The sequence below is a fragment of the Martes martes genome, assembly GCF_963455335.1.
Source record: "Martes martes genome assembly, chromosome: 10".
Taxonomy (NCBI): domain Eukaryota; kingdom Metazoa; phylum Chordata; class Mammalia; order Carnivora; family Mustelidae; genus Martes; species Martes martes.
This window is the reverse complement of record NC_137898.1, coordinates 7420012-7443056: the sequence shown is the minus strand read 5'-3', so window position 1 is coordinate 7443056 and position 23045 is coordinate 7420012. Positions and strand designations below refer to the sequence as shown.

General features: G+C 50.5%; 1 protein-coding gene across 20 annotated transcripts; it reads right to left on the bottom strand.

Moving 5' to 3' along the window:
* Window positions 1-4299: 4299 nt before the first annotated feature.
* On the bottom strand, window positions 4300-18209 carry SF1 (splicing factor 1). Of its 20 annotated transcripts, none has more exons than XM_080817213.1 (14): window positions 17783-18208; window positions 15974-16102; window positions 13210-13285; window positions 10025-10177; window positions 9738-9827; window positions 9220-9403; window positions 9016-9131; window positions 8799-8906; window positions 7919-8099; window positions 7374-7647; window positions 6975-7034; window positions 6669-6848; window positions 5679-5883; window positions 4300-5244 (listed from the first exon to the last, which is right to left on the bottom strand). In XM_080817213.1, exons 1-14 carry the CDS (start codon window positions 17811-17813, stop codon window positions 5115-5117), a joined length of 1917 nt encoding a protein of 638 aa, XP_080673339.1. In that variant the 5' UTR covers window positions 17814-18208; the 3' UTR covers window positions 4300-5114. The 20 variants fall into 20 exon arrangements, with proteins under 20 accessions (XP_080673339.1, XP_080673335.1, XP_080673329.1 ...); XM_080817209.1 differs by having other exon boundaries at window positions 17414-18187; XM_080817203.1 differs by lacking the exon at window positions 5679-5883 and having other exon boundaries at window positions 7374-7626; window positions 17783-18209.
* Between the last annotated feature and the right edge of the window lie 4836 nt (window positions 18210-23045).

The window sequence follows — 23045 nt, the reverse complement described above, 5'->3', positions numbered from 1 at the left end:
GCGGCTGCCTCAGTCACCCCTGAGAGGCCTGAGGCCTCCCTGGAGCTCGGGGGCCGTGCCTTTGGCCAAGAGGTTGCCTTGATCTGGGTCCTTTCCTTGGGTTGTGGAGGAACAGTGAGGCCGGGTTGCGGCCTCGTTCGGGGCTCCCGGAGGAGCCAAGGAGGGCTGTCGGGGGGACAGGCGGCAGGAGGCTAAGCCATCCTCAGAGCAGGCTGGCTGCTGTTTTAGACATTTGCCCAAAGCCCACCAGTTCCAATCCGGAAGACCTCTGACCAAGCTTCCATGGTGGCCCTCCCCAGGGAAGGGGGGAGGCCTGTGCCCCAGGTGGGGAGGTCCTATGCAGTGGCACTGGGGACCACGACACCCCCATGCAGGCTTAAGGGCCAGGAGCTGAGGGTCAGCTGAACAGGAGTAGCCAGGAAATGACACTGGGCGCCTGAGAGAAGGGGGACCAGGACACTGGGTTCCGGGGGGTGGTATGGAGGAGGTCGCCTGGGGCAGGGCTCCTGCTCCCCCCACCCCCACCGAAGTCGAGCCTCCCAGAGTTGCCCCTGTTGCTGTCCTTCAAGGAGCTCTGTAGTGACCTTTTGAGAGGGCTGGTATTCAGATTACAGGCCAGCTTTGGCTAGGGGCTGCCAGGCTAGAGCAGAGGCTAGGGGCTGCCAGGCTAGAGCAGAGGCCTCTGGGAACTGTAGTCCTGGGCCCACGGGTGGCAGAATACACAAGCATCCCCCACCAACTCCTGATAATGGCCAGTGGTATGAGGTCTCCCTGTGACGCAGCTGCCAGGTCACTGGAGACCTCCCTCCGACTCGTTCCTCCCACCTGGGGCCACGTATGGGTCAGGATTCACAGCTGTGACCTCACCTGTAAAATGGGAGCCTCTGCACCTGGGACTTGACACCACCACTTACTCGTCTTCACGGCCGGGCAGCTATGGGACTGTCCCCAGTCCACTGCTCATGCCCCAGCCCCAGCACTGATTTGCTGTGTGACCTCAAGCAGGTTGCTTTACTTTTCTGGGCCACGAATGCCTTCATCCAATTTATACTCTCAAATGAGAATATAAATTCCTGCCTCCTCCAGCGGCTGCCTCCTACTCTTGTGGAGGCGACTGGTTCCTGCTTTGTTCTTTGAGCAAAAGGGGCCCAGGGCTTTGCGCTATTTCAGAGGATGCCTGGGCCTCCCTGGGCAGTGGGCTGGTGGAGAGGGACTGGGTGTTCTCTGAAGATCAAGGAAGCAGGTCAGAGGCCTGGACAGCTGCAGGGTGCTACAGAGAGCCTGGTTTCGGGGAAGGCCAAGCTGTCTTGGTGGACATTCTGAGCCACAGCAGACCCAGCCCTGGAGGGACAATCTTAGTGGGGGGGCACTGCTCTCCCCTGCTCCCAGACGACATTACGGTGTTCATCTCCCATAGCTGCCATGCTTCAAAGTGAGAAAAAAGATCAGGAAAACACCCAAGTGTGCCTACACAGACGTAGCAGGAATATAGAAACCTTGAAATTTCTCAGTATTTTCCAGTTTCTCCTTTTGGTCTTTTGTACATTCTATTTCAGTAGTGTCTGGTGGCTCCCTCGTCTCTCCCGAGCTCCCGTCCCCAGGGCTCCCCGCCAGGGCTGTGCCTCTGCAGGGTCACCCACCCTCCAAGGAGCTGGTCTCTGGACTTGGCTAGCATCTGGGGCTGCTGGGCCTGGACCTGCTCTCAAGAGGCTGCTCTGAGCCAGGCTCAGAGGCTCCTTAGTGCACAGTGCTCCCCAGAGGAAGGGGCCTGTTACCTGTGCTGTCACCCCACACCCTCGCTGCGGCAGCACCCTGGCCCCACAGCCCTTCTCCGCACAGACCCCTAGTTGCCGACCAGTTTACTTTCCTGCCAGTAAAGACCTGCTCCAAAACCATTCCCAAATTCTCATCCTACTTCCCAAATGAATCCAATTTTCTTCCAGCTGACTGGCTGTGATACCCTCTTCCTATGCCTCAGCACTGTGCTCGCCCTTCCTTGGTGCTCAAGGGACCTTCTCAGCTGGGACTTGGCCTGTTTCTACTAGGAAACAGAAATTCCTTTTTTTTTTTTTAGATTATTTTATTTATTTGACAGAGATCACAAGTAGGCAGAGAGGCAGGCAGAGAGAGAGGAAGGGAAGCAGGCTCCCTGCTGAGCAGAGAGCCCGATGCGGGGCTCGATCCCAGGACCCTGGGATCATGACCCAAGCCGAAGGCAGAGGCTTTAACCCGCTGAGCCACCCAGGCACCCCAGAAATTCCTTTTTTAAAGTAGGCTCCATGCCCAACTTGAGGCATGAACTCACCACCCTGAGATCAAGAATCTCCCGCTTTACCAACTGAGCCAGCCAGGCGCTCAGAAATTACTTTTGACTTCTCCAACTACCTCCCTTGTGCCCCCCCCCTCAAGCAGCTTCCAGGCTTTTTCCCAGGGTGACACCACCTTGGGGCCCCTCCTCTTATTTTGCAAGCCCCAGCCCAGCAATGAGACCTTGAAGGCTCAAACTGACCCACTTCTTGTGTCCCCACGTCCTCTCCAATCCCTCACTCCCCAGTACCACAGGGGCAGATCAATCTTGAACCCTGGAAGCACTTGACCAACTTGAAATAACAAGGTTGTTTATGTCTGACTAGGTTTCTGACCAGAAATCCTGCCTCCTTCTCCGGACCAATCTTGGGTTTCTCCGGAGCCCTAATGCTGACCTTTCCCAACTGGTATTCCTTTCACCAAGCAAGCTTGGGGGCAGGGAGCCAGTGCTGCGGGGACACAGGAACAGTCATGGTTGAGCAAAGGTTTCTTCCTCCACCCGAAGCGTCTCAAGGTGGGTGGGAAAGTGTTTTCCCTCTCCCCCCACTGGGCCACAAAGGCAGGTGCTCCAGGCACTTCTGAGGACCAAGCCTTCCTGCTGTCTCTCTTCCATCCCAGGGCCTGGAGCTGCTTGGAGAAAGGCCTGAGACAGGGCGCCTTAGTTAGCCACTTTGTTACTCTCCAAAACCTTAACAAAAGCTGACGGCAGGGAGGGAGCTAGCACAGGAATGGAGCTGGCCCCAGGGGAGAGAGACAGAGGAGATAGCTGGGCTGTGGTTAAGTCATGTATTGATTTTATTTCTAAAACCCACATAGCGCCACTTTGCCTCTTCCAGAGCTTCAAAGAGCTAATTAACCGCCCAATGAGCCCACCAGGGAAACCGAGCTTGTGGGGGAAGCAATGAGGGGAAGCCAAGGTCAAAGCGGGTTGCTAGGCCCCAGGCCCTGCCCCCATCCCATCAGTTAAGGACAAAGAGAAAAGATCATTCTCTTCTTTTAGTCAACTGAAGTTTCAGGCTTGGTTAGGGAAACCCACTGAGCAGGACAGACATCTGGGACCCGGCCCACACAACTGGCTTCTGCTCTAGACACAGAGCAGTGGTCAGACCCCACCTCAAGATGGAAAGCAGCCCAAGCCAGAGTTGGCCCCACTGGCCAGGTGCTGGGGGCAGCAGGAGACTGCTGTCCCTTAACCTCCCCCAAAAGAAGGAAACCTTCCCCAGGGGAAGGGCAGGCTCAGCATGGCTCTCCCCAGGGACAGAGCAGCACAGCAACCGCTGGGTGAGGACCTCATGCCTCCTGGAACCCTGATGTGGACTTTTCGGGTGCCAGAACCGGCACTGCCCCAGACAGGAAAGAACGCAACAGCCTGAGACCTTCCGCAAAGCAGCACTTACAAAGCACAAGTCGGGGCACTTTCTTCTTTGCCCCTACCCATCCCCAAAGCCTGCGGGGCTGGTAGCTTTGCCCCCACCCATCCCCAAAGCCTGCGGGGCTGGTAGGCTGCAAGTCACCAGCAGGAAAAGAAAAAGCCACTTGACGGTTTTAATTTTAGCTGCTCTGTGCCTGGCAGGCAGGATCCGTTGGCCTGACCTTTAGTGCTGATGCCGCCCTAGGCCCAGGGCCTTAGTCACGTGGCAGCTTCCAGACAGAGATCGCAACCAGAGCTCAGCAGATGTGGGGGGTCTAAGCCCCAGGAAAAGGCCTTCAGAACAACAGGGACCAGGGGATAAAGCAGTGATGGGGGTGGGGGGTTGTGAAGAACCCGGTTCTCAGCTGTGAACTGGTAAACAAGGTGGAGATGGTGGGACCACCCACACACTCGGCTGCCACGGAGCAAAGCCACACACAGGGACGCAGGCGGGAGGCTCCTTAATGAATGTCCCAGGGGTTCCCAAGAGAGAACGGGATGGCTGGGGCCAGGTGCTGAATGCAGGCAGGTGAGGGAACTCTGGAGCTGCTGAGAAAAGAAAATAAAGAAACAGACCCAGAAAACCACACTGCTCTTTTATTCAATGGAACATCCCCCTTTAACGCAGTGTTGAATCATACACCGAAAAAAAAAGCCCAGAGAAATTTCTGCAGATAAACCAGTGAGGAGAACGCGCGTTATACATTCTTGTCAACATAATCACTCCACGAAGAGGGAAGGGAAGAAAAAAGCAGAACGAAAAACAAGGGGCTCGAACCCCTAGACACTGCAAAACATTCAGAAGTTTGGGATTAAAATAAAATTTGAAAGGAAACCTTCCAGGAAGGAGAAGGACAAATGGAATCTGAGGCAGCTCAGGTGCTCAGGGAGCACAGAAAGGACTCTCCAGGATGGCAGACAAGCCTGAAGTGGCTTAGGTGGCCCCACCTATCACTGGCAGGGGTGCCAGGATGGGTTTCGGCCCCGGACCTGGAAATTAACCCACTACCCTATAAAGGTGGCAAAGACAAAATGTTACGCTACAAAAAAACAAAAAACAAAAAACAAAACCAAAAACCAACAACTCTGGGGTGGTCATGGCAACCTTGAAAATCTTAGAACCAAAGGACCCTCTCCCCCCCTCAAACAGACTGACATTAATGGCCAAAGCTTGCGCCTAAAACCATTTGCTCCCTCCTCTCCTTGGGAAGAGAAGAACAAGGAATGGAGAAAAAGGAAAGGAATCTAATTGCAGCAGAAGATCAGGGAAGAGCATCTCCTTGGACGGAGTCTGAAGAAAGGAAGAGATAAGGAAACAACAAAGGAAAAAGAAAAAAATTAATAAAAATTTCACGATATGGAGCCAGCGTGTTCCGATTCCATCCACAAAAATAACTCAGGCTGCTTTGCCGAACCATCCTGTCCACCAGGGGCGCTGCTGAGGCTGTCTGCCTGGAAGGGTCACCAATGGGCGCGGAAAGTCCTCACTCTCATGGCTCGGGCCATCGCCGCTGCGGGGAGGGATCCTGGCGGCCCGGTTTGGGGAGAGGCAAAGGGAGTTGGGTGAGGAGAGAAAGAAGACAAAGAAGACACTCGATGCTACGGGGCGCCAGGAGAGCCCAAGCTGGCGCCCCTACTACCACCTGCCCGTTCCCAAGCGAGTCCTCAGTCGCTTGGCCCAGCCCGGTGCGTGCACACACACACATGCGTGCACACAAATCACATGCGTGCATCCCAATGTCTGGCTCCATATGGTGAGGTTCGGCGTGTGTTTAAACGAGACCAATTCTCTCTATATATAATATATATTTTCTTAAAAAACCGAGTCTAGTTCTGTGGTGGAGGCGGTGGGGGAGCTGGAGGCATCCCGAAGGGCGGCATGCCCGCCACCCCCATGCCCATCATGGTGACAAAGTTAGAAGGGTCCATGGGAGGCGGAGGAGGAGGGGGCGGGGCATACATCATGCCGGCGGAACCAGGCGGCGGAGGCGGCGGAGGGGGAGGGGCCCCGGGCGGCAGAGGCGGCTGGACCCCGGGGGGCAGGGGCACCATAGTGGGGTTGCCTTGCATCTGAGGGGCTCCTGGAGAAGCTGCGGCAGCCGCCTGCTGCTGTTGCCATGGCGGGATGGACCCTGTGCCAGCGCTCGTGGTGGTAGTCGTCGTATCTGGGGTGGTAAAGAAGCCCAAGGTCACACGCGCGGGGGCACACCGCGGCTCTCTGCGGCGGCTGCCTTGGGATGGGGGGGCGAGGGGCGCCTGCTCCTTGCTTGGCATGCGGTACGGTGGTGGGGGGCGGGCGGGCGGGGCTGTCCTGGTGATGGGGAGTGGAGGGGTGGGCAGGACTACCCTGGGGTCAGCCTCGAGGTCTCTGGGCTTAGCAGAGTAAGCCCTTTGTCACCAGTGCCCCTGGAAGGGCTGAGGGGAAGGTACCAGACACAAGAACCGGCTCTGACATCCCTCCGCCCATCCGCCGCCACCACCGAACGGCACATTCAACCTCAAGGCCACAGCTACTCCCCCCACAGCCCACTCCCATCCCTGCAGTCTCTCAGGCCCCAGTCACATCCCTCTCCGCAGCATGCAAGCGCCCTCCCCACCCAGGCCTTCCACACAGGCTCGGGGCCGGCCAGAAGCCGGCAGCCGGCAGCTCCCGCAGCCCAGCCGAGCTGCCCAGCCGGTGCGAGCCTGCACTCTGGCACCCCACCTACAATGGCAGGTTCCCTCCAGGCCCCCCAAAACCACTCCCCAGACACAACCACGCCAAACATCAGCTCTCCTCCCCCAGACCCCCAGGGGCCACGAGGCCCTTTCCGCTTACACCCCCGGCAGAGAGCAGCGCTCCTCCGCGGGTGTCTGCCTGCCTGCGCGCCCGTGAGGTGCTCGCTCCTGCTCCTCTCAGCCCCACCTCCCCATCCCTCCCACCCCCACAGGCCCAAAATAGTGCACTCACTTTGCTGCCATGGCAAGGGGGTACTGGAAGCCATACTGCTGCTGGGCGGAGGGGGCGGCGGAGGCTGCTGCTGCTGCTGCTGCCATGGGGGAAGAGGACCAGAGGGAGGGGGCGGGGGCTGCCCACTGGGAGGCGGCGGCGGCGGCGGCATCATGCCCATAGGCGGCGGCGGCATCATACCTGCAGGTGGGCAGAGGCAAGGTTGAGGCCTGGGGGGGGAGAGGCGGGGGAGAGGGACCCCGGCCAGAGACCCCACTCCCGGGCGCAGGGCACAGCCCAGAGTGAGCAGGTGACGGGCCGCATTACCTTTTCCTTGATGCAGGCGATAGACCCCAGAGCCCACAGGCGTACTTCCCAGGTACTGATCTTGATGGAAGGAAAGAGCAGGGACTTAGCAGGACATTTGAACTGGCCGGGAAAGATGCCCCCACCGACAGCTGATTCGAATCCCATAGCTTGCAACCATACAATACCCTAGTATGAACGGTTCTGGAACCCTGCCTTTAAGAGGGAGGCCTGTGTCTACCCCACACAGAAACCACTTCCTAAATCACGATGAAGTCTTGCTCCTTCTGGAGCCCCAGCCTTGGCAAGAGACCTGGTGCAATATCCAGCCACTGGGGGAGCTGCTTCCGGTTTACAGCAACCAGGTATCACCCTTGCTTATCCCAAAGCCCCAAGGTTTCTGGTCTGACACTTACTTACCCATTGGAGGAGGGCCATGATGCCCAGGTGGGTGGGGGCCCTGGTTCATCGGTGGCGGAGGCGGCTGCATCCAAGGGGGTGGGGGTCCGTTAGGGTTGTGCTGCATGGGATGTCCACCGTGCCCACCTGTCAGGCTGGGTAACGGGTGTGGGAAGCTGTGGGGGCCACCTCCAGGCCCACCAGGACCACCTCCGTGCATGCCATGGTAGGGCCGACTTTCTGAAGGACCGGAATTCATCCAGGGTGGGCGGCTCTGGGTGGTGGACATGAGAGACTATGTGAGAGCATTTCCCGCCGACGTCCCTGCCTGCTCCCCCTGGTGGCAACACTGCCCTTCCGGCTGTGCCAAGAGGACCAGGAAACATGCAAGGACAGGATCTTCCTAAAGTGAAAGATCCCTGAACATCCTGACACCCGGAAGAACAATGTTGCCAGCCATGTCTGTCAGTGTGCTCTACCCAAAGCACCTGGCCACAGCCCCCAATCTCTGCGAAAGAGAATGGGGGGGGGGAGGCCAGACCCTAAGAACCAGCCCCAAAACTCACCGGAGGCGGCGGGTTGTTGGCAGGAGCAGCAGGCCGAGGTGCACTGGCCAGGGGCGTGGTGGCGGGCCCAGAGGAGGAGCCCACAGATGCTGGCACGGGTGCTTCGCCCAGTTCAGCCATGAGGGACAAATATTCTTTATCCATCCGTGCTTTATCCTGAGCTGACTGGGGGTCACCAGGCCTGAAGGTGGGATAAGGGGCACAAGAGAGAGAGGAGCGGGAAAAAAAAATTCATTATTAAGAAGGAAAGTTCTATCCTGAAGAACTGACAGGGAGTTTTGAGAAATTCAATCATCCTTTTTAACTGTTCCTCAATATAGTAAGTCCTCAGTTCCAAGCCCAGCTCTGCATCTGGGAGACCACGTGGATTTCCCGCCACAACAGAGAAGACAGAGCACCCAGCCAGGCACGCGAGCCAGAAAAGCACAGGCTCTTCCGAAGAGGAAACTTTCATCAAACCCTACATTCCCAGTTTGAGGGCAGAAAAGTCTATGCAAGACTAGAGCACCTGCCAGGTTTTCCAAAAGAGAAAAAAGCAAAAAAATGTTGCTATCAAGGGCTGGTTCAAAAATGGTCAAAAATTCAGATGGCTTCTGAAACCAATCCTAAGCAGCAAGATAGTTAATACGAGCCCCAGTGGACCCATTTATACTCAGGATGGAAATTTCTAGTTTTCCTGAACTCAACACGAGCCACAAAATACAGGTGTTCGCACAAGCTGCTTCTAGTCACCCTCGGCTTTAACACCACACTGTTACAGACCACACTCACAGAAAGCAAGCTGCTCTCGGGTCCAAGAGTTAACAACAAGCAACGGACAGGCTCAAGAAATGTCTTGAGCACCACTGGCTACAAAGAAGCCACAAGCCCAGGCCCTCACCTTTGGAATTTGCAATCCGAAGCAATGTGTCCAGCCCCTCCACACTTGGTACACACTGTGGTGTTGGTAATGCTGCGTGTCTCTGAGCTCTGCCAGGGTCTTAAGATTCTGTCACGGGAGAGGGGGGAAGAAAGTCACCTCAAGGGCTATGGCCAAGCTTCCTCCCCCCACAGGTTCTGCAGGTCTTCACTCTGTCTACTCCAACCCAATCACACACCTGTTGTCATCTTCCCGAAGGGTCCCATTCAAGCGAGCCAACTCCCGAAGCTGCATCTTCCGTAGATCATTCTGGTCCTCAGGGGTCTCGATACCCTGCTTCAGGATGTTTCTTATCTAGTGGGGACGCAATGGGCAGAGTTACGTAAAACGCTTGGACCACCGCTAGGTTCCCAGCAAGAGGCTCCCTCTCTGGTTGCCTCACCTGCTCCACAGCTTTCTTCACATTCTCCATGGTGTTGGCAGTAACCAGGGCGTGAAGCGGCTCGTCTTCTCCGGGCAGCATCTGGCCATCCTTGCGGCCAACTTTCCCTTCTTTGACAGACCCTTTCCCTCGGATCATAATCTTGGCATTACACTCCTTCTCTATGTTTTTCAAGGTGTTCCCTCTATCAGGGGCAGAAAAAATTGAGTTGACAGACTCGTCAAGTAAGATCACATGCCAGAGGGGACAGAGCAGGCTGATCACACTGGCAGGAAACCGTGAGTGCAGAGAGTTGGGGTTTCCCAACAAGAGCTCCATGATCTCTAAGGGCAGCCACACCAATCCTCAAGATTTGAGTTCTCTGCAGTAAAACGGGGTCAAAGAGATTTTCTCACAGAAAAGTGTAAACACCCACCAAAAACAGAAGATAAGCCATCAATGGCACCCAGCTGGGCCTAACAGTGATACATCTCATAGTTTCTTAGGAATCAGTATCCCACTGGGTAGCAGTTACTCACCTGGGCCCAATCAGCAGCCCCACAAAGTTGATTTCGGGATATTCATCTTGTGGAATCATTACTTTATCGCTCACCCGTGTTGCTGGAGGTCTAAAAAAGACAAGACTCATAGGCTCTGCATATTCTTCAGAGAGGACACAAATAACCCACAGCTCTTCCAGAACCAACCTCGTTACCACGTATTAACCATACATGATCTGAGGTTAAGAGGTGCAACATTAGTACCAAACAGTTCTACTTGTACAGATCAAAGTTCTTGGCCTGGACAACCCAGCCCCTCTGCTTACTTGTAATCTGCAGGTGGCTTGAAATCAGGGTTGAGGGCAACCATCTCGGTGATGAGGTTGTGTCGCTCCTCTTCAAGCTTTTTGCGGGTGCGGAACTCGCGGGTGTTAAGCCGCTTCCCCTCACTATTGTAGATGGGCTCAGGGGAAGGGGACCTGTGGGAAACAGACCACCGTTACTGCTCTGCCTTCACTTTTCTCATCCCACATGGGCTAAAATTAGTCTTCCCCAGCCCCTCTGCCTCTCAGACCCTAACACAACACTCTTCGGAGGAACCGACCATAACGTGTGCTACTCAAGATCGTGTGGAATGGGGAGATGAAAGCTGGCTTAGCATTAGGGGGACTGGGGTGTGTGTGAGAAAGGAAAAAAAAAAGGTCTTGCTTCTAAGTGTTGAGAAGAAAAAAGTCTGCCCCTCTGGGGGAAAATATGTGGACTGTAGATGGCAAGGACAGTACCATCCTCTGGAGTCTTCTTGCCAAATATGAATTTTTCATTTAAAAAAAAAAACTATACAGTATTACAACTTTATGAACCACGGAAACCCCAAGTTTAGGTAAAATGTGAACTCTTGCAGAGCTCGTGCCCTATCAGGAACAGTGTCTGCACCCCTGCCACATAGTAAGGATGAGCTCTTTAACCCAATGCCACTGGGACTCAAGGCTGCTGCAGCTACTTGGCCCCACAATGGAGAGAGATGGTTCAAGGCTTCGTCTCTGCTTTTCCTTCAATGGCCTGGCTGGCTGTGTCCAAGGCCCAGGAGTCAACCTGTTTTCTGGCTGTTCGAGGTTGGGGAGTCTGGGTAGAGAAAAACGTTAACGTGCTAAAGCAGCTTCTGCTAGAGGCTGCAAATGCAGATTTGGTCAAGTACTTGTCTAGGGTCTGGACCTGCAAACGGCAAGGGGAAAACCTAGGATTCTCCACCAATGTTTACAAGTCCAGAAAGCAGATTTTCTCTCTCTCATTTTTTTAAGGAGTAAAATGCTGTTGCTACAAGTAAAAAATAGTAATGATAAAATGGTCAGTTTACCACAGCTGGATTTTGCGGTAATAAAAAAAGAGAAGTTACGCTCCTAGAATTCTGAGTTGAGATTACAAAAAGGACCATAGCTTGATATTCTGAATGAAAATTTAGTAGCAGCTGCAAGAAGGGAAGAGACCATGTGGATCAGGTTATTAAAAAAACATCCTGAAAGTAGTCAAGACTCCTATACCCTTGGTTTAGTTGAGAGAACCTTGCCTAGTTGGAGAGCAAGGACTGAACTCGGCTGCTCCCACTGTCTTCAGCCTAAAGGGAACCATGTCATACCACGTTACACACACGATGGAATAAAAGGTCAGGTTTGTTCATGGCTAATGACGGCTAAATGACACCTCCGTTTCTAGCATTTATATAAACTGTTAACACAATCCAGTAATAGTGAACAAAAACAAACGTACCCCAGCTCATTAGACTATCATCTTATACATTTAAGTCTACAAGATATTTTCAAAACATTTTTAACTGTGCAACTTAAGCAACATCAAAATAGCATAGTGGCTTAATATTGAGAATACACCTTCTTAGGAAATAACCTTAGTAAAGGTACGAAACTCATGCAGTTCCCTCCAACCTGGGCTCAAAAGCAAAACCAATCAGGCATTAGGCCCTCTTTCAAACTGAATACAGGGAGAAAAAAAACTGCTCTGGTTTTATTTCTGACATGATTGACATTTCTAATTCCCACCCCATAGCTGTCTAGAATTAAGCATTTCTGGCTAATCAACAAAACAAGGTTTACCAGTACCAAATTGGTCATTTAAAAGCCTCACAAAACAGTTTAACCTCTTCCCAAATTGTTGATGTGAAAAGGCAAAAGCTAATATTCTGGAGGTTAGATTGGCCCAACTTCTTCACTTCAAATCATATATATCAACTAAACTCTAATCCCATTTCTCCAGGAAGCAAAGGTTTGTTAAAAATTCAACCTTTTGAGAATTGCCTGGTAACCTGTTAGACATATTAAAGGGAAAAAGGCCAAAAAAGCACTATACAGTTGTGGTCTACAACCTACAATGCAAATCTTTGGAGGAAAAAAAAAATTTAAAAAAAAAAATGTATATATAAAACACAACACATCCCTCCAACCGAAATCTACAGGTTAAAAAATTACTAAATTTCATTAAGTAAAATCAGAGAGCCCATATGAAGAGATTAAGTTAATTTGTTCCCTGCAAAGGGAAGCAGAAAGATGCGTAAGTGCGTGGCTTCTAAAACCATTACATCATCTTCCTGATTTAACAAGCCATTAACTGGGTAATAAAAACTAAAAACACTACTTTTTAAAGTGAAAATGTTTTCAATTATGCTGCATGCATTAAGAGCAATTTCACAGAGAGGGAGGCATACTGCCCTCATTACATGGACCAGATTTTAGCTGTTCAAAGTTCAACCAGCTAATTCCTGGTTAAAAAGTTCATTTTCCTCAGACTTTTTACTTTTCAAAGGTGAGAGAAATTATAAACTGAAAGGACGTGACCACAGCTGTCTGAAGACCACACTCTTTAAAAAAAAAAAAAAAAAAAAAGATTTAGGGTTGGTTGCTAGCCTTTCCAAAACAGGCGAGAATATTCTGGCCCCTCCCAATATCCCCAGGCAATGGCCGAGGCAGGAAAATTCACTGGCAGTGAAGGAAGCTGGTTAGAATCTCATCTACTTTAAAACCATCTCAAAACCAGGAGCAGGAAGACTGCAGCAAAGAGCTAACCAGACTGAGCTTCTGGTCTGCTCAAACTCAGTGATGCTCAAAAAGTTTTCTTAATCCCTGCACCCGTGTACCTGTGAGAAAAGCTCTACCCCCTCGGCTTTCAACCCAAGCAGTTACTGAAAAGGCTGGTTAATGGGCCACCTCACTGTCCCTACGGGCGGGTAAGTCAGGTGAAAATCTGCATATGCTTACCAACTGGAAACCAGGTGTCCATTTTCCCGTAACTTTTTATTCTGCTAGTAATTAAGTTCCACTCCAATTCTCTAACTGATCACTGACCATACAGATTGCTAATCAAACCCTAGGCCCCAGAATGGTCAGAGCATTACCAGTCGACTCACTAGGATTTCATTGAACTGACACAATATGTTGCCACCAGTAAAACGTATTGAGAAAAAGGTAAAAGCGTTACTGTCAGCTGGTTAAAACTGTTTCCCAACCTGTCCTCAGGGTTAGGGGGGATGCCCAGGTCTCCTGTGCGCAGTTTACGAGTCAGGTCTTCTATCTGCAGTTGCACTGGAAGAAACCAGGTTAGGAAAGAAAAAAAAAGGATGGAAAAAAGACAATGTTACCAAAAAACATCTCAAATCTCAACAACAAGCATGAAGAACTCGGAGACTTTGAAAGGGACGATTGATCAGTGAACACATTGAGGCAACCCCCAGCCACCTACCGGCAGGAGTCCACTTACATCTACAGGGATTTTTCACTTCAAAATGGTTATCACTTAAGGAAGCAAACAGTTTGCTGGAAGAGGGGTTAGCGGTATAGACTGTCCCCTAAGGCTAACATCAAAGCAGTTACCAGGAGTCTCACCTCTCCCGCCCCGCCAAGGCTTGCTAGACAATTGGCACCCAGAACAGACCATGTATGTCATCACCAACACCCTGTTCCCAACCAAATTACTTTGAGGGCAAGACTCTTGAGAGTTTATTTTTCTTCGTTAAATATTAAGCATAGCCCAAAATGAAACCCAATTAACATGGGACAAGGAAAAATACCAGCTGAGCAAAGATCATTTTCATTGATACCAGGTTCAAAATTCCTTAAACATGTAAGACATTTAATAACCAATTCGACACCTCTTCAAAAACCCGTTATACATACTCTTTCTGTACAACCAGATCCATATTATTAAGGATCTCCCGATACCTGTTGCTTTTATTCCAGTCTGAGGTGACAATCCATATACCTTAATAAACCAGTAACTGTGAGACGTTAAGAAGTCTGTTCTCAGACTTGCTCCTCACGAGGGGAGTAAAAGTAGGGGATGTAGAAAATACAAAGTGTGGGTCAAGGACAGTGTGTGTGGCCCTCGGACCTTGACAAAAGGAGGCTGTATGTGAAAGAGAGAGAGGGTTTCACCAAAGTTCAGTGACTCCAGGGAAATGCTACCCCAATGACTTAAGACAGTGCGGCAACTGCAGAGCCAGATCACGGCCTTCAGCACACTGAAGACCCACCTGTTTTCTTACCTTTGCGGCATCTCAGAGTTGTGAGCAGGCACCTCTAGTGAGGGCAAGTCTTACTGGGTTGGGTTAAAGCTGAGCTGGCTCCAAAATAGGATTACTGCAAGTCTAGCCCCAGACAGCCTTCTAATTTTAAATACATCCCACAGGGCTATACCACACACCATTCCACTCCAAAGAACTGGAAACCCACATTCACATCAAGAGAAGATACTGGGGGCATTGTACAAAGCAGTGTGTACGTGAGACACAGAAGAATTAAGATACATGGCTCACTAACCTCTTCTATGCCAGAAAATTTCTGACTTGGCAGTAAGTACTAAGGTCAAGAACTCAAGGTGGAAGTCAGCTTCATGGTGGCAGGCAGCCCTCCTAACGGAACGTAGGGGTGTGGGGTCTGACCCGAGGAAATAGCTGGTACTTAAATCAAAGGGATCGTTCTTGGATCTGAGATCTACACTGGCCTTTGACTTATAGCTAGAGATACCCTCAGGGCTCAGTGCATTAACTCCCTGCACAGGAAGAGGACTGGAGACCTAGAGAGTAAGTCTGTTTTGCCCCCTAAGTCTGCTTGTGTTCTTGGAATGTCATTCCACTAAGGACATTTCCAGAAGGTTGTAAAGACCCAGGCCGATCTAATGAGACAAGGGGGTGGGTGGAAGTAAATTGGGACAGCGGGGAAAGAAGAAATATTAGTACTATGAAAACAACATAAACCATTCCAACACCTCGAAACCTCTCAGCAATACGATCCTCAAGAATAACACATGCCAGCCTTGAAGCTTTTTATCTGTGAAGGATACAGCCTCAGAGGCCTAGGCGGCCTTTGCCATAATTTACTCCAAAGGGGTTGTTTATTTAGTTAGTAGGAAATGTTTATCAAGTGAACTTTTTGGAGACAGCTGCAGATACATGAATAAAGGTGAAACTTGCATTAAAAACCTTGTATTTAAAAAAAAGGTAATTTTGAGGTTAACTTCATTTACACTGTGGACAATTATCGTTAATTCTTGAAATATCGCAACAGTTAAGATCTTTTATCCTACCACTCATTCCATATCCAAATAGTACCCCTTTCCCAGCAGAGTTCTTTGACAATAAATAGTAAAAGAGCCCTCGTTTTAAGACAGCTCTCCAAAGACCAAACCAGAAAAGATGCTGAAGGAAAGGTTAAATTCAACAAAATGGTAGAAAGGGGTGCACTGTTCAACACTTTCAGGACCACTCTTTGATTAAACTGAGTTTTTCTTTTCAGAAAGTACCTATAAAAAGTAAAAGACCACATTTGAAGGGGAGGGAGGAATGTAAAATGGTGAAAGGCCATGCTGTGAAAAAGGTACTTAGTTTATAATACCTGCAGTGTTCTCCACTGGGGCCGTGTCCAGAGAGGCAGAAGACACTCACCTCACCAACAGGCAATGAGCAGCAGCTGAAAAGGGCGGGGTGGGGTGGGGTGCTAGACTGGGGACTGCCCTCACTAAGCGGGTCCCTCTACCTTCCTGGCACTCATGGAGAACACTGCTATTACGGAACAGACCAAAACAAGGAGCTTGAAATGCAGGACTTAAGAGAGTAAAAACTCACGGGTTACGTTACAGTCGTGACATTACACCTGACCATACCTCATCTCAAAAGAACAAGACTTTAAGGTCTCAAACTTAAGACACATTAAACATTGCTCAGAATAAACCGTTAACCATCTGAAAACGTATTTGGATGCAGAACGTGTATTTACCTATATAAGCTCTTTCTTGTTCCCGAGTAAGTCCAGGGGGGATGACTGTCGGCATTCCTGGAATCACTGTCTTCTGTTCCATGGTATCTTGGTTCCAGCGGCTCCTCTTTCGCTTCTTACTTGGGAAGTCTAAAGGCAGGATAAAGTCCATCAAATGCAAATATAAACCAGCAAATTAACTACCAACAGGCAGTTCAGGATACTTATGGTACTAGACACAACATCCGCAGACTGGGAAACTGAGAACTTGACCTAAAACGTAAATGGCAAAAAATGAACACAAACCGGAGAAGTCAGAGACAAACGGCCACCACAAGGCTACCTGGTTCTGGATCCGAGATAGTAACATTTCACATTTATAACACATATCCAAGAAAACCGCAAAGTATGTGAACAAGCAAACACATCTTCATGCCTGAAGTTTCAGATACGTGACATCAACCATGATTGTTGAAAAGCCCCAGGGAGACAAGGTATACCGAATAATCAGACCTTGGTAAAGCCAAGACCCGGGAAACTGCTGTTTCTTCTCACCTCCACTCCCCACCAGTCACCTTTCCAAATGGGCCAGAACACAACCAAACCTATGATTTACTAAGTGAAAAAGCCCAGTTCTTCAACAAGACCACTTTTCTTCTTCAGAAATTTAGCCAAGATAATGATTCAATTTTCCTGGCCAACTAACATCTGAACTCCTAGGGAATGTATCAAAAGTCCGACAAAGAGAAATATATACAATAGCAGCCAAAGTCTCCTCCTAATCAGAGACATAACTCCCTACACATTCTGGTACCCAAGTCAGTTCTAACTCCCCCCCGAACCCCCCCACCCCCAGAAAGCCCCAACAAGAGAAGGCTTATCAGACTTCTCCAAGATAAATGGAGAGAAGGAAAAAAATTCCTTCCTCCAGAAGTGCATCAGACCCAACCACGACCTGAGGATTTTCGACCTCTTTCTTTCACCGTAGTGAAAACCTTGCCTTACTATAGGGGGAAAAAGGCTACAGTTGCTACTTTTCTGCTTTTTGCACTTATCTAGAAACAGGAAGGAAGTGCTCCACGTCATCAGTAGACCCTTTCACGCCCTCCTGACATGCACACCCACCACCCCGTCCACCGAATCAACCCACTCGACACCCCTCTCCTATACCAAGGTCCAGAGAGCCACGCAGACCCCCGCCAAATTAGAGTCGGGCCACAAAGCGCGGCCGCCACACTGCGCCTGCGCCTCCGCTCTCTATCCACCCCACCCCCCCCTTCCAGCGCGCGTGCGCACTCGGGGCCCGAGAACCGGGCCGCGCGCCCCGTGGCGCCTCCGCCCGGGGCCTCCCCGTGCGCGCGCGCGCCCCTGCCGCGTGCAGCCGCCGTCGCCGCCGCCGCGCGCCCCTCAGGCGGCCGGGCCCGTCCGCGCGACGCCTCTCGCGCTCTCGGCCCGACTCACCTCCTCCGCCGCCGACCGGGCCCGGCTGCTGGTCCTGACGGGGCGGCTGGGGTGGCGGCGGCTGCGGCGGCGACACGCGCTGGTAGAGCGGCGGCGGAGGGGGAGGCTGCGGCGGCGGGTACGAGGAGCCCGGGGAGGGCGGCGGCGGCGGCGGCGGCTGCTGGGGAGGCGGGGGCGGCGGCGGTGGCGGCGGCGGCAGCGCCGCGAAGGGGAAGGCCGCGGTCAAGGCCCCCACCGAGCCCACGGGCGGGGGTGGCGGCGGCCCGGGCACCAGCAGCCCCGCCCCAGGCCCGGGAGCAGGCGGTGGCCCCGGCTCGAAGCCCCCTTTGGGCCCGGAAAGGGGGGGAAGGCCGGGGGGGCCCAGCTTACCCAGCGGCGTGGCGTTCGCTCCGGTCGCCATGGCGCCCCCGGGGACCGGCACCGGCGGCTCCTTTTAGGCGGCGGCGGCGGCTTCTTCTTCTTCGCGAACCTTCCGGGGGGAGGGGACCCGACTGCGCTGCCGCGGAGCGCGCCGAGCCCGTCCTCTCACGCGGCGGGCGGCGGCGGCGCGAGACGCACAAAGAGGGAGGAGAGAGGGCGCCGCGGGGGCGGGCCGGGGGCGACGGGTCCGAGGCCTGGATTGGGCCGAGCCGAGGCAAGGGGGTCGGAATCGGCGGCCTGCGATTGGTGGAGCCTTAGCCCTCTTCGATGCACGCTGGGATTGGCCGGACCGTTAGGCCAGGCGAAGAAATGGCGGCCGACCCTGGCGAGCTGGGAGGTGGCGCTGCGCGCACTTCATTTGTTACTGCGCGAACTGAGCTCGGAGTCCAGAAAGGAGGGGGATAGGGTGGGGCAAACTGTGACGTGGGAGCAACGGGCTTTCTCATTGGCTGACGCTGGTTGAGTCAATCATTCTCGGTTGCGTCGTAGTGTCATGGGATTGGCTGTCGCTTGTTCGATTTTTTTTCTCTACTCCCCTCCCACGGAGAGCAGCTTCGCTGGGATTTAGCAAGAGGTCGCGGCGGTACCCAGGCCGAACGAGATTTGCCGCCGGGGAGGAGTGGAGCAGGGCGCGCATGCGTAGACGGGTGAAAGCCGCTTCTCCGCCCTTCGCTTCATGGTCGACCGCGGGGGTATGGCGCGGAAGCCCTAAGTGACGTCAATTCTCGATTCCCATGGTAACCCGGAACCGAGGGACGGGGGAGGGGCCGGCGCGCGTCCGTAAACCGGATCCGTTGACGCGCCGCAGGTAAAAAGGGACTTCCTGTTTTCTTTAAAAAAAAATGGAAGAAAAAGTAAAAGGTGTAAAATAGTCTTTGTGAAGGATCAAAGCAATATCTGAGCCTGGAGAAGAACACGTAATCTTAGGCAGAAAACAATATAAAGTCAATTCCAACATTAATTTACAAATACATTGCATTTCCATTAAAATCAACTGGGTTGGGGGTTGATTACATCATCTTAAAATCATATAATTTTGAAAATAGTGGGGAAACTTGTAAACGAGGTTGAAGAGGAACTTGCTTTTCAGACAATAGGAACATACAAGACATGATAATGACACAAAGTGCTTTTGTTGTGGGAATACAGACTGGAAATAGATTCCCCATATGTAAATAGATTCAGTAAAGAAGAAATTGAGCTAACAAATGGTATAGGGTCCTGAATTAAACAATAAAACAGACCTAGAATACTATGTAGGCGACTGTCAGGGTCATCTAGAGGTAGAGACTTAGGGAAACAAGAAACTCAGAGTAATAAAAGATAAACTTGATCACCAAAGAAATTAAAACTGTATGATAAGGGGGCCTGGGTGGCTCAGTTGGTTAAGCGACTGCTTTCAGTCAGGTCCTGATCCTGGAGTCCCGGGATCTGGATCGAGGCCGGCATTGGGCTCCCTACTCCGCAGAGAGTCGCTTCTCCCTCTGACCCTCCCCCTCATGCTCGCTCGCTCGATCTCAAATAAATAAATATTTTTTTAAAAACTGTATAATAGGGGGCCCTGGGTGGCTCAGTGGGTTGAGCCTCTGCCTTCGGTTGGGGTCATTTCAGTTCGGGTCATTTTGGTTCGGGTCCTGGTCTCGGGGTCCTGGAATCGAGCCCGCATGGGGCTCTTTGCTCAGCGGGAGCCTGCTTTCCCCTCTCTCTCTGTCTGCCTCTCTGCCTACTTGTGATCTCTCTGTCAAATAAATAAAATCTTTAAAAAAGAAAAATAAAAAACTGTATGATAAAAGTCAACAGACAGTAACACATTAGGAAACTATATTTGCCACACGTGATAAAGAGCTAATATGCGGGGCGCCTGGGTGGCTCAGTGGGTTAAAGCCTCTGCCTTCGGCTCAGGTCATGATCCCAGCGTCCTGGAATCGAGCCCCGCATCTGGCTCTCTGCTCAGCGGGGAGCCTGCTTCCCCCTCTCTCTGCCTGCCTCTCTGCCTGTCAAACAAAAATCTTAAAAAAAAAAAACAAAACACTAATATGCAAAGAAGTCTTAAAAACTAGTTAGAAAAAAACACAAAAACAATGGAAAATGAGCCAAGACTGAATAGGCTAGTCTCAGAAGAGCAAATCCAAATAGCAAAAAAAAAAACATGAAACCGCACCAGCCCCCGCCCTCTGCAGGGAAATGCAAATTAAGGTGATAATGAGGAATCTCTTTATATAACCATCAAAATAGCAAACAACAAATGTGCTAACACTACTGAGAAATTTCTTTTTTGGAAAGCATTCTGTCATCTATTAAAACTATCCCTTTCAAGAAAAATTAAAAATAAGCCCTTTCAATGTATTAGCCCCACTTCTGGGAATCTGCCCCAACTCAAGGCATGTGATTACGTAATGTAATGTGTTCATGGTCTTCTACTGCCTTTACTGTAGCACTCTCTGTAGTAGGGAAAATCTTGAAACAAAGTGAGTTTCCCTTAATAAGTGAAGGGTTAGGGGCACCTGGGTGGCTCAGTCGTTAAGCGTCTGCCTTTGGCTCAGGTCATGATCGCAGGGTCCTGGGATGGAGCCTCACATCGGGCCTCCCTGCTCAGCGGGAAGCCTGCTTCTCCCTCTCCCACTCCCCCTTCTTGCGTTCCCTCTCTCGCTGTGTCTCTATCAAAAAAAAAAAAAAAAACTAAAAAAAAAAATAAGTGAAGGGTTCAGCAAACTGGAATCCCTAACCAGGATTATTAGGCAGACTTGAAAATCAGTTAATCCATACCAAGAGGGACTTCTGTGCTGTCATTAGATAAGAAAAGCAGAGAAATGTATATTCCATGATCTTGTTTTTGTAAAACCCCATGTATGTGCGCATGTGCATGTCTGCATTTGATTACCTGAGGATAGACAAAGCTATAGAAGGGTATACAGCCCATGTTATTAGTGAAGACTTTGGAGAGGAATCAGGTTACCTGGACATTGTTCAGTACGTTTTAAGAACTCAATGTATTTTTATTTTTTATTTATTTTTTTTATTTGACAGAGATCACAGTAGGCAGAGAGGGAGGCAGAGAGAAAGAGAGAGGGGGAAGCAGGCTCCCTGCTGAGCAGAGAGCCCAATGCGGGGCTCGATCCCAGGACCCCGGGATCATGACCTGAGCTGAAGGCAGAGGCTTTAACCCACTGAGCCACCCAGGTGCCCCAATAAATAAATATCTTAACTAATATTACACTGTATGTTAACTAACTAGAATTTAAATTAAAAATAAGAAAAAATAAAAACATTAAATAAAAATAATAAAGTGTGCTTCCTTTTAAAAATTTTATGACAATCCTATTTTTTTAACATATAACTATAAACATAAATGCATTGATAGGAAAACGCCAAATTTTTTTTTCTTTAAGATTTTTTTTTCTTTTTTCTTTAACATTTATTTTTTCTTTAAGATTTATTTATTTGGGGGGGCGCCTGGGTGGCTCAGTGGGTTAAAGCCTCTGCTTTCGGCTCGGGTCATGATCCCAGGGTCCTGGGATAGAGCCCCGCATCAGGGTCTCTGCTCCGCAGGGAGCCTGCTTCCTCTTCTCTCTCTGCCTGCCTCTGCCTAGTTGTGATTTCTCTCTGTCAAACAAATAAAATATTTTTTAAAAAAAGATTTATTTATTTGAGGGGTGCCTGGGTGGCTCAGTGGGTTAAGTCTCTGCCTTCGGCTCAGGTCATGATCCCGGGGTCCTGGGATCGAGCCCCGCATTGGGCTCTCTGCTTAGTAAGGAGCCTACTTCCCCCTCTCTCTGCCCGCCTCTCTGCCTACTTGTGATCTCTGTCAAATAAATAAATAAAATCTTTTAAAAAAATGATTTATTTGAGAAAGAGAGATGAGTAGGGGGAGGAGCAGAGGGAGAAAGAGAATCCTGAAGCAGATTCTCTGCAGAGTACGGAGCCGGACACAGGGCTCCATCCCAGGGTCCTGGGATGGTGACCTGGGCTGAAATCAAAGAAGTCAGATGCTTAACCAACTGCACCACCCAGGCGCCCTGGAAAATCACCAAATTTCTAATGGCAGTGAGATCTCAGGTAGTTTTTTACTTTTTTCTCCTATTTCTATATGTTCCGTATTCTACTTGAAATTTTTTATGCTGAGCAAGTATTTGTGTAATAAAAATGAAGCTAATATTATGGACAAGAAAGGAAAAATACTAGCTGTTCAAATCATCTGTTTGAAAATGAAGGAAAAGTTAATTTATTCAATAAATACAATTTCTCTGGAGGAGGAGAGAAAGGAGTCATTCAATGTGTGAGCAACTGTTGAGTGCAAGACAGGTTGGTGGGTACCAGAGTAAATGAAACACAGTTCCTGCCTTCCAGAAAATCAGTCTAGTAAAGGAGAAAGACAAATGCACAAATGAAAATGTACTTTTTAAAAAAGATTTTATTATTTTTAAAAATATTTATTTATGTATTTATTTATTTGACGGAGAGAGAAACACAGTGAGAGAGAAGGAACACAAGCAGGGGGGAGTGGGAGAGGGAGAAGCAGGGAGCCCAGCAGGGACCCCAACATAGGGCTTGATCCCAGAACCCTGGGATCATGAGCTGAGTCAAAGGCAGACACTTAACGACTGAGCCACTCAGGTGCCCCAGGACTTTCTTTTTGTAAGTAATCTCTACAACTGTCACGGGGCTTGAACCTACAACCCCAAGGTCAAGAGTCACATGCTCGACTGGCTAGACCAGCGTAATGATGCTACTACCATACTCAACTTCGCAAAAGTTACAGCTCCTTCTGATGTCTGATGGGCCAGTCTTTTTCACTGCTCTCTAGTCATTTCAATTGCATTTCCTTATTTATTTTTTTTTTTAAAGATCTTATTTGAGAGAGAGAAAGAGAGAGGGTACACGCACAAGCAGCGAATGGGGGAAGAGAGAGAGGGAGAAACGTACTCTCCTGCTGAGCAGAAAACCTGTTGTGGGGCTCAATCCCAGGACCTGACCTGAGCCAAAGGCAGATGCTTAACTACCTGAGCCACCCAGACACCCCCGTGATCAATTTTTGTATGTGTTCCAAGGAGAAATGAAGAGCTAAGACTTTGGATGTTGGCTACTCCAGGCTCTGTTCTGGGTTTTTTACGTAGAATAGTAGTTCATTTCGTCTTCACAACCACCTTCGGAGATGGTTATCTCTAATTTATAGATGAGAACACGGAGGCACAGAGAGGTTAAGGCCACCAGC

Excerpts from the sequence above, each read along its gene's own strand:
- SF1 (XM_080817198.1), bottom strand. The coding sequence starts at position 17,813 with ATGGCGACCGGAGCGAACGCCACGCCGCTGGGTAAGCTGGGCCCCCCC. Across the intron at positions 10,178-13,209 it reads CCCCCTAACCCTGAGGACAG|GTCCCCTTCCCCTGAGCCCA; the intron begins GTTGGGAAACAG and ends TGTTTCCCACAG. Across the intron at positions 8,907-9,015 it reads CTTCGGGAAGATGACAACAG|AATCTTAAGACCCTGGCAGA; the intron begins GTGTGTGATTGG and ends CTCCCGTGACAG.